This window comes from Cyprinodon variegatus, unplaced genomic scaffold, assembly GCF_000732505.1.
Source record: "Cyprinodon variegatus isolate N-32 unplaced genomic scaffold, C_variegatus-1.0 Scaffold801, whole genome shotgun sequence".
NCBI classification, from domain to species: domain Eukaryota; kingdom Metazoa; phylum Chordata; class Actinopteri; order Cyprinodontiformes; family Cyprinodontidae; genus Cyprinodon; species Cyprinodon variegatus.
In genome coordinates this window covers 73,326-83,950 of record NW_015151254.1, presented here as the reverse complement: position 1 = coordinate 83,950, position 10,625 = coordinate 73,326, and the positions used below count along the sequence as shown (strand labels likewise).

Sequence of the window (10,625 nt, the reverse complement as noted above, 5' to 3'; positions counted from 1 at the left end):
ACTCCATATGTAATAGAGTGACTATAGGACCAGTTTGATATAACGCAATTACATATAATACATATAATTGGGGCCGACATCTGATCCTCAAATTGGATTGGTGCATCTTTACATGTTGTAAACATAAAATCTATTTTAAAAAGCTGCACAAAAATGCTTAAAGTATCAGATATTATACGAATAACGTATCTAATTGAACTTATCTAAAAAAAAAAAATATTTGTCAGGATGTCCAATGACAAGATTTAGTTTGAAAGAAAATAAATTTCAGGGGTTTGGCTTTGAAGGTTAATAAAAAGCTAACTCAAGGCAGGAATAAAAATTTTTGAATTTATCTTTTTTTTTTCAATCCAGCTGATTTGACCAGATAATTTCCCCTAAACATTAAGAAAAAAGTATTTTGGTTGCTTTACCCAAAGATGAATAAATGAATCAAAAGCAGACAACAATATTCTTTCCAGCTGTTCCTTAGATTTATTCAGATAGGCCTGATAGTTGCTAAGGGGTTTAATGTGGTTTGTCATAGAGCATGGAGCAAACAAGTGCAAAGACTGAGGTTGTGGGGTATTCAGTACACATCTCTGCTTGTAATGTGCTGTTTGAGTTTATGAAGCTTATATATCCTTAGAGAAAAATCTACAGCAACAGCTGTATCATTCTAATAGGAGGCTGACACACTGGACAGATCTATTCATCATCTACTAAACGATACAATAGATCCAGTAGACATTCTGTCTGCTCTTACTGTACTTTAGGACTGAGACATCGCATGGGAACAACAAAACCCATAGCAACAGACGCGGGAAGAAAAAAAAAAAAGATTTAGGATTTTTTACCACCCACCCACTTAATTTCAAAAACCTCTAACATGGTTCACATTATTCTGTGTTTCTAATTTCGACCCATGCTCCACTTTTTCAGACTGACGCAGTTTACCCAGAAGGTTGTTACCAAGGCAACACCGGAATGGGAGGCGAGGAGCGTGATTCCATGACAACTGACTTCAGTGCTCCCTGTCACCTTTCTGGGTGTGCATTTCCAACAAACAAACGAGCAGATTTGATTTTAATGTTGTGATCGTGAAGCAAATGAACAAAAGTCCCCTGCAGGGTGAGCACACTGCAACCAGTAGCTCAGATATGCTATTTCAGAGAGGAAACCTCACAAATAAATATAATAATTACAATATATGAATACATCTGTGTGAGCATTAGAAAAAGAAGAGGCTTAGAGTTACCTCGTAGCCTTTAAGGGATGGTCCTACCAGGACCACCGGCCTCATCGAAGGAACCACATCATATGGAGGGACGTGTTCAGCCTGGAGGGGGGAGAGCAAATAGTTACATGATCACATTATATTACTGTCATCCCAACTCTCTACCTCACCATATATTCTTCAAATATATCCTAATGTAAATCACATGTGGCTATTTCATACCAAAGCTTGGCTAAGTTGTAAAACAATTGTGAAATAATCATGAATTTATCTATTCTAAGCACAAAACATAAGCCCAAAAAATATTCACATGTCTGAAAAGCTAAGATAACAAATGTCTTTTTATTCTAGTATAAGCTCTTGAAATGTTTTCTCGAACGTGGGAATTAATCTAGAGGGGCGAATGTAGCCTCCAATTTACAAGTAACTCCAAGACTTATGTCTGCGGGTCCAAATAAGTCAGTGATGACAGTGAGGGAGGCAACAGTGTAATGGTGCCAGATACTTTTAGGGGCACGGTAAACCTGGAACTTATTCGTCTGCCAGCCCTAAAAGTTACACAGTATTGCTTTAATGTCTGACTGTAGCTGGAATATGACAACATGCTAAAAGTTGTTTTTTTTAAATATGTATATGTGTGCATATTTTTTCTAGGTGCTCAAAATAAGTAACTGAAAACTAAATAGTGTAAAGATGTATAAATGGCTGTTTAGAATCGGGCCCAACTCCCTCCAATTAATCACCAGAATTGACAGCATGATTAAGAACATGATTAAAAAAGTTATGACATTTATTTTCACTTACCACTTTTTGTTTCTGCTTTCCTGAAATTAAAAACAGTAATTGATACAGTATAAGTGAACTGTAAAAAGTGCTTTATACAAAAGAGAAATAGCAACATCAGATTGAACATAGAGACAGTTAAAAACAGCATTAAAAAGAATCTGTGTGTGTCATTGAATATCAGATAAATATTTCTTATGGGGTAGAGATAACTGTCAATAAGAATTCCGAAAGAGTTAAAGAACAAACCACTGGACTTTGTTTTCCAGAAGACATTTTGCTTCCCATCCAGAAAGTTTTCTCAATTCAAAATGTGGAGTAGTGTTTGAGTTCCAGGCTTGTAGGATGGCTCACACAAAAGCCTTGTTGTGGCTTAGAAAACATGCAAATTGAACCAAAAAAACAGGTCCACCCCTTAGTAAAGGGGAGTCGTTAAGGTTGTTGTTGGCCTGCGAAACCTGATACTGGCCTATGACTCTTAAAAGGGAGTCGTTAGGGTCATTGTTGGCCTGGCTGACCAGGCCAACAATGACCAGATGTTTTGGTCTCCCCCAAGGACGATTGAGATTATAGCGGGAAGGAATTAACTCTATCACTGCGTTGTAGGTTTTTACAAGCTGGAACCTGAGTCCACCTCCTCTTTTTAAGGTTGTTTTTTTTTGTCTTAACATACATGTCAATAAGAATGTATGCTTAGAAGCCTGACTTCATAAATGTAAGCCAATAAATATGAAATAATAGACAAATAAATTTAATAACAATAAATTAATAAATTTGGTGCAGCGTCTGCTGTGAAGCGTGCGCTGTACCGGTCTGTTGTGGTGAAGAGAGAGCTGAGCCAAAAAGCAAAGCTCTCGATTTACCGGTCGATCTCCGTTTCTACTCTCATGAGCTTTGGATCATGACTGACTGATATGATAGAACGAGATCCTGAATACAAGAGTAGTGTGTCTGGGCTCTGCCTCAGAGATCGGGTGAGGAGCTCCGTCATCCGGGGAGCCACTGCTCCTCCACATCGAGAGGAGCCAGTTGAGGTGGCTTGGGCATCTGATTAGGATGCCTCCTGGAAGTCTTCCTGGTGAGGTGTTCCAGGCACGTCCCACTGGGAGGAGGCCCAGGGGGAGACCCAGGGCACGCTGGAGGGACTATGTTTGTCAGCTCGCCTATGGAACGCCTCAGCATTCCTCCAGAGGAGCTGGCCCAAGCGGCTGGGGGGAGGAACGTCTGGGCCTCCCTACTGAAGCTGCTACCTCCGCGATCCGACCCCGGATAAGCGAATGAATAAATATAAAATGTATATTTTATATTTATTCATACTTCTTTTCATCACATACAGGCTTAGAATTAATAAATAAAAGTTATACATTTATATTGTAACCATAGAAGCAATCACAAAATTTACAAACTGGAATCTACAACCCTTGATAAAGCTGATTCACTTCATACCAGCTGGTAGTGGTGGTGTCCATCAGTGCCAAAATAATGACAGGTGGTAATGCTGAATAATATTTAAACAAGAAAATAATGACAACACAAGATATAAAAGCTTAATTGAAATTCAGGGGCTGCGTCCTCCGAAGACCTGATTCGTCGGGCGATTATGTCATAGCACGTCGCTGAGGTCTGTTCGGATTGCAATAACCCTTGTTATGCGGCCGTCAAATGCGTCCTTCTTTTTGCCCGATTAAAAGGACGGGTCCCGTGTATCTTACGTATCCTTGGATATCGCGATATTCATTGCAACACCAAGCAAACCGGCTGCTCCACAACCAGAGGAAAAAGGTAATTAGCACCAAACAGTGGTGAATATTCGAAGTACAGTTTAATATAGTCCAACTCTTCCGTTCTCTTTATTTTCACAGACCTCGGGGTATCCAGTCTAGATAGACCGGGTCGTTGGAGGATGCAGCCCATGAATTTGAATTAAGCTTAAGTCTAACCACTGGCTCTGTTTATATCTTCTAAGGTGTATTACCGCCACCAACTGGTAAAGAGTGTAACAGCTTCCTCATCGGTTGTAGATTGTTACATGTAAATTTGTGATTGGTACATGTATTTTTGCAAAGTAACTTAGTAACTTGTGTTTATAACATTTAAAAATGTATTTTACATATGAAACAATTGATGTCAAATGCATGTCTAACAGATACAATTCGTAAATTTATTTGTTTATTGATTTACATTTATAAATTCAGTCACCTACTTATTTGTTTTTATTGACAGTTATTTTACCCCTCTACTTCCTCTCAAAACAAATAGGTAGAATACAAAAACGACCAACCTGCAGAATTTGGGTTTGGTTTAAATGTGCCGGAAACCATTTCGCCCAGACTGGAGGAGGAATTAGCACTGGATTTGCTGCTGCAACGATGAAGGAAAACAGGAGGAGAAAAGAGATCTGGAATTCTGTGTAGCACGTGCAAAATGCAGCTAGCAACAATCACCTCATCTGGGAGTTTAAGTAATTATAAATTAGAATACATGTGTAAAAAGAGGTGATATGTAAACATTAAATGAAGCTTTAATATAAATTTTGAGGGAGAAAATATATGCAAAAAGAGTTTAGATTAATAAGCACATGAGTCAACAAACCTGGGTGGCCGTTGTCTAATAGTGGGGGGGGTGCTGAGCTACACTCACACAGACTCACAAAAGCAAAAGATCCTAGCTAGCCAAGTCTTTTATCTAGCAGCATCCTCTCAGCATCACTTATCATCTTGTTGGCTGGAGTCCAACAGCTCCATCTGATGGAAAATTCAGCAATGGCCGCATCCCAGGAACACCTCTGAGAGGCTGGACCACACAACACAACTTGGTAGTCATCCAGCTGACTTCTTGCTTATCTGTCAGTTTCACTGCCAGCCGAGCTCCTCATCCCAGAAGTGTTTCTCCCCTTAGGACAAACCCAACGCCTCCCATCTTCCAACTTCCCATCACCCCTATCTATCTGTCTCCTTTGCATTATCTGCCGCTCTCCTAGATGCCTCCACTCTAACGATGCTCACCTATGGAAGCGTCCTCTCTTTTGCTCCTGCTGCAGCCGGATGTTTTCCAGCTTCAACGGACTCGGAATGAATCCGATCTCGCAGCCTTCTTTCACAAGGCGGCCAATCCACCAATCGTTGTTGTATTTCTGCAAAAGAAGAGGGAAATAATTAAACCTCTGTTAGAATTCCATCGTATTTTACAGCAAGGGTGTCACATTAGTAACAGTAAAATCATAAACAAAGACATCATATTTTTAAGACCTTTTTTTATTTTTAAACTCACACAGCAAAAAAAGACTGTGTTCTCCTGGATGAGTCACTGCTTAAGAAAATAAGAGCAAATATTCTCTTTTTTTAAGGTTAATAAAAAAATTCAAATTCTGTTTGATTTTTTTTTTTCATTTAGCAATTTCATACTGCACATACTCTGCAAAAAATTAAAAATTTGTTCTTTTACTTAAAGAAATGAATCAAAGTTTTTCCCAGCCAAAATTATTTCACTCTTCACAAGAACCTTCGTAGTTTTTTAAAATTATAGCAGTAAGACACAATCCAAAAGAAAAACATTCTGACCCCAAAGATGTATTGGAAACAAGCTGAAAGAAACTTTCCAACCGTGGCTACAAGAGCTGAATGATTTTATTTTGTTCTTGCATCCCTGGGAGAGTGAAATACTTTAGACTTGCTGACAATTTTTTTAAAACTTTATCTTAAGCTATGAAAAACCATTCAAATTGCAACAGAAGTATGGATTTTTTTTTTCTGAATGACTCAGTTTTCAATAGTAAGTATTTACGTTTTCTTTAAATAAATCCCTCCTATCAGTTACACACATTCAGTTCAGCCAGTTTTAAATCTTCTCTAGAATCTACAAGGTTTCTAAGATCACCAGTGTTTAGATTTTTGTCAGACTCCCCGCGGAAAAAAATGCATCCTCACAGTATATTTTTTCCACATTCATGTTTCAGTCTATAAAAGGTGTGGAACGTGTATGAAGTGTCAGCTTCTGCTACACTAAATTTTGCTCTATTTTCAACCTCAGATTGATCATAGCACCTTCTAAGAAACTTAGACTTATTATCGGCATAGTTTTACAGCCGTGTTCTTTGCTCTATTGTCCTAAAAGAGGGTAGATTTGTGGATTGTGCAGCTGAGTGTCATTGACATTGCGCCAACAGAACCATAGCACAAGCATTTTTTTTAGGACCTATGCATTGTTTTTGTTGTTCTGGTTAAGGTCTGTCAGTTTAGGTGGATGGTCACATTTTGGCAGGTTCTCAGGTATTTTTACAGAGGATGTATCAAAAGACAATGGCTTTCCTCTTTCCACTTTTTTTATAAAAGCCAATTTTTTTAGATTGCGAACCAATCATTTTCCAATTAACAGGTTCCCCCTCCTGAGCTGGCCATCTTCACAGCTCCTCCAGAGTTACTGGGGCTCTGTTAACATCTTTTACTGATGCTCTGTTTCAGTTAATGTCGTTGTCCACACTTAGGGTCACCATAGGTTTTCCTTTTAAAGATAACGGACGGAACAGATCTAAGTGAGATGCTTAAAGCCTGTGTTGTTTTTTTTCCAAGCTGACTGTTTGAAATGTCAGCACTACTTTATTGTTGACCTTTCTAGCATTTTTATTTAAGTCTTCCTCATGGTGTCAACTAATACTCTCTAATAATAGCTGTACCTATCCTAAAATCACTGGCTAGACTAGGGGGTATCAGAGTAAAGGAGGAGGAAGATATATATTCCTATAATTAAATATAATATACAATTATATTCCTATCACGTGACAATTTTGCATTACTTTTTGTTGGTTTATTTCCTAAAATCCAACAAAGATGTATGGAAGTTTGCAGAAAAAAAATTGAAAATGTTTAAAGGAAATGAGGAAAAGTCACATCTTGTTTCTATTGGATGTATTAGGGTAGCTAGAGAACTGCTTATATGTGTAATCAATTAACCCAGAAAAATGTGTTCATGTTATGTCCTTATTTAATGAGCACTTTGCTCAGGTTTATAAGTGGTTTTAAAAAATTTCTAAAAGTAGATATGGAGGCAGGTCTTAAAGGTCTTAAAGAGTTCACGACGCTACGGAAACCGCGGCAGACCAAACCAGATGAAAGTGCGCAGATAAAACCAGATAAAAGTCAATAATATGATGCAATTAATTAGTTTTCCTTGGAAAACTTTGAACCAATCTGACTGTATGATCTGATTGAATTGTCTCTGTAAAGTGCCTTACCTGTGTTGTGAATTGCCTCTTTTTAAATAAACTAAACTCAATTGCCAGCCGTTACCTCCAGTAGCTGTTTCTAGTTATACAATGGTCATAGTCCAAAAAATAAAGAGTCAAAAACATTAATAACAATCTGTCCAATCGTTCCACAGCCATTGATTTTAAAGTACAGTTCGGTTGAAAACTTTACAGTTTGGAATAAATGCAGTCATCCACAGGTACAGCGTCAGCAAATTGCACATGAAATGTACCTCTTTGATGTGCAGGAAGTCCTTGGCATCAAAAGAGACGGCGGTGCCAGGCACAGGGACGTCCTCATCCAGCGCACCACAGTAGCTCACATTGGTCCTCACAGCAAACGCTACTGCTTTACTCTGTTACACAGATGGGGCAATATTTAATTACTATCACATGTTTATTTTTCATTTTGCGCAGTTTTCTACTGAATTACTTAACATACATATCTGAATATTGATAAAATGAAAAACATCAGAAGTTGCAGAGAGGATAATGACAGAACAAGCGTCTTCTCTTTCTGCAGAGCGGATTTTTTTCAGCACGAGCGTGCTCTTCCAGCAGCACCATCACACATGCAGACAAATCGCACATGCAGCCAGCTTGTCGCCCAGGGAGGGATGAGCACTGATGAGGAGGAGCCATTTCAGGCCATCTGACAATGGTGGCAACCAGACAGCAGCTGCTCCGATCACAACAGATCAACAGCACATTTTCTAGGTTGCATATTTCATCCCATAGCCTCAAAGTTTACATGATACCATAAATAAATCCGCATTTATCTTATCTGCTTATTACAAAGCACACAATTTGGAGTTAGTCTTCCCGACTAAAACTTATTTGATCGGGAATCAGTGTTTGTCTTCAATATTGCTTTTTGTATAATAAAAAGAGAATGGAATCATTCGCAAGTCATTCAGTTCACCCCAAAAAAGACGCTTACACTTGAAATGCATGCAAGCACAAAACTCTCAAAGAAGTTATGTGGGAATAGGGGCTTTATCTCCTCTTTAAACATTGTTAAAGTCTGAAAAAATCCAAAAGCTGTTTGGGTCTACTAGCATCTCCCCCTCTCATAATGATTCCCAGTCCCCACCAGCAGCACTTTGCCTACTCAGGTGCTCCAAACCTATTTTTGCTATCCAAAATTAATTAGCCAAATTAATTAAAAATAATTCTAACAAATTTTCCATAAATACTGCCTGCCATCTTGGATGTCACTGTTAATAGATTCTGAATGTGTTGGCATTAATAATACTTTCTTTTATATGTCACGCCTCTACCAAACATTTTAGCTGATTCACCAACACGTCTATTTCTTCCTTAGTAAAACTGGGCTCTTTTTTCATGTGGTTACCATCGGTAACCATGATGTAACATTAATCAGCTGGCTCATTTAAATACAGAATAACATTCATGCAGCTCTTTGCATGGACCATTTAAGGCTAAATGAGGTGGAGCCTTTTACCCACACATGTGTGCACTGATTGATCAAGAAAATGTGCTTGTTTTTAAGCGCATGGTTTGATAACTCTAAGATGTCGTTTGCATCCATCGTTTTCAGGCATAAACAAACATTTAGTAGAGATCCCACGGAATTTTTTACAAAATTAGATCCCAGGTCTTTCTATGTAAAATGTTTTTAACGACCTACAAACTTTCCACTTGTACCTTTTTGTATCGTCTAGTTCGACATTAAATCACTCATATGAAAAATGCATTCATTTGTGTAGATGGTGGTTTTAAAGATTTCTAGGGGGTTAGGCACCTTTGGACTCTTGCAGTATTTACAAGAACCAACACCAAAACAAAAGACATAGCCTGAGTCTGTTTATCTCCAAAGAACTGGGAAATGCTGATGTGGTTACATCCGATGTTACTCTTATCTTATTATAAGCACACCTGATATCATTAGAGGAGTAGAGGTGATCACAAGACACTGCATTAATGCTAACAGTTCTGCTTTATTCCCCTTTGGTTTTACCTTGTAACATCTGCTGTTGGCTATTTAAATAGTTCTATTTCCAGCATTAAGATTCTTACAGATAACAGTTGTTTATCAGGGCGTTTTGACGTTGCAATAGAAAAAGCTCCAAAAAAGGCATGCAAACAAGCTTAATAAAGATTCAAGAGACTTTTAAAACCTGCTGTATAATGTTGAGTTAAATTTCTTTGACATTATCAGTTAACAGTTGTCAAGATCTAATTTACTAATGTACATTGAGAGGCAAACGGACATACAGGGCATACAGGGATTTTACACTTTTGAATTATGACAAAATTTGATAGAGAATGTAGATGAACTACAATTCATGACTTGCTGTTTTATGGAGCTAATTCAGTCTTAATTTTCACAAATACATTATTCATACATGCACAGGACAAGATCCACACACACACAGTATAAGCTTGAAACACACACACACACACACCCACACACACGCACACACACACACACACACACACACACACACACACACACACACACACACACACACACACACACACAGCATGATTCACACAAGCATACAAGATTCACACATGCAAAGCACATGATTCACCAATGTATTTCTGGTACATAAAAAATTATAAATTAAATTAGTACCAGTCTTCTTTAAACTTCACTGCATTTGTGTGTGAATTTTTGAGATGTGCCTCAATACACAAATGCATTTTTTCATACAGGGGATGGTTTGCAACCAATCACAAGAAGCTCAGCATACCGCGTCAGGCCAGCATACCCTTAGTAATGCGCATTACATAGAGTTTCCTCTGTCTCCGCTCTCCTTACATCCAAGCACGCTGTTTTATTTTGCGGTTTAGTCTGGTTTTTGTTGTAGTTTGTGCATAAAACAACAACAAATTATTAACTAGGTTTGTTACACAGATTAGCTTTAAAAACAAACATTGCATGTCCGTTAGATGAGGATCTTATTAAAGAACGATCGACATTTTTTCACAGAGAACTAAATATTTATCTGGAGAGGATTCTACAACCCAGTTGACAGGATATGGGATTTATTTTGTGTTTAGTTTGTTTAATATGAGCGATATGCGGATCATTTCATTTTTATTTATTTATTTTTTAAAGCACATGAAGAACTAATGAAATTATTTTCATATTACACATAAAAGATTAGGCGAATAGGGGAAAGGAATTACCTTAGGATAAGATATCATAAATACAAATTCCGTCAAGTTGATACATGTTAAAACTGCCACTTAAAATGTGTAAACATTTCTAGGTATATAAAACTTGATTCTTACTAGTACGATTGAGTTGCTTTTTTATTTTCTGAAATACAAAAATGTAATATAGAAAATATATTGTTAAAGTTCAGTCTAGAGTGTGATTTTGATCAGGAATAATCTTATTTTAGTGATCTA

At 37.7% G+C, this 10,625-nt stretch overlaps 1 protein-coding gene across 3 annotated transcripts in view; it reads right to left on the bottom strand.

Moving 5' to 3' along the window:
• Nucleotides 1–10,625, bottom strand: part of cacnb4 (calcium channel, voltage-dependent, beta 4 subunit) — a 61,542-nt gene that overhangs the window by 10,841 nt on the left and 40,076 nt on the right. For 2 of the 3 annotated variants that reach the window (XM_015396513.1, XM_015396515.1), the window contains 5 exons: nt 7,475–7,597; nt 5,005–5,132; nt 4,281–4,360; nt 2,021–2,040; nt 1,238–1,318 (listed from right to left, as the gene is read on the bottom strand). In XM_015396513.1, coding sequence (XP_015251999.1) covers nt 1,238–1,318; nt 2,021–2,040; nt 4,281–4,360; nt 5,005–5,132; nt 7,475–7,597 — 432 coding nt within the window. The remainder of the gene's footprint in view (nt 1–1,237; nt 1,319–2,020; nt 2,041–4,280; nt 4,361–5,004; nt 5,133–7,474; nt 7,598–10,625) is intronic. The other variant, XM_015396514.1, reaches the window with a different exon arrangement.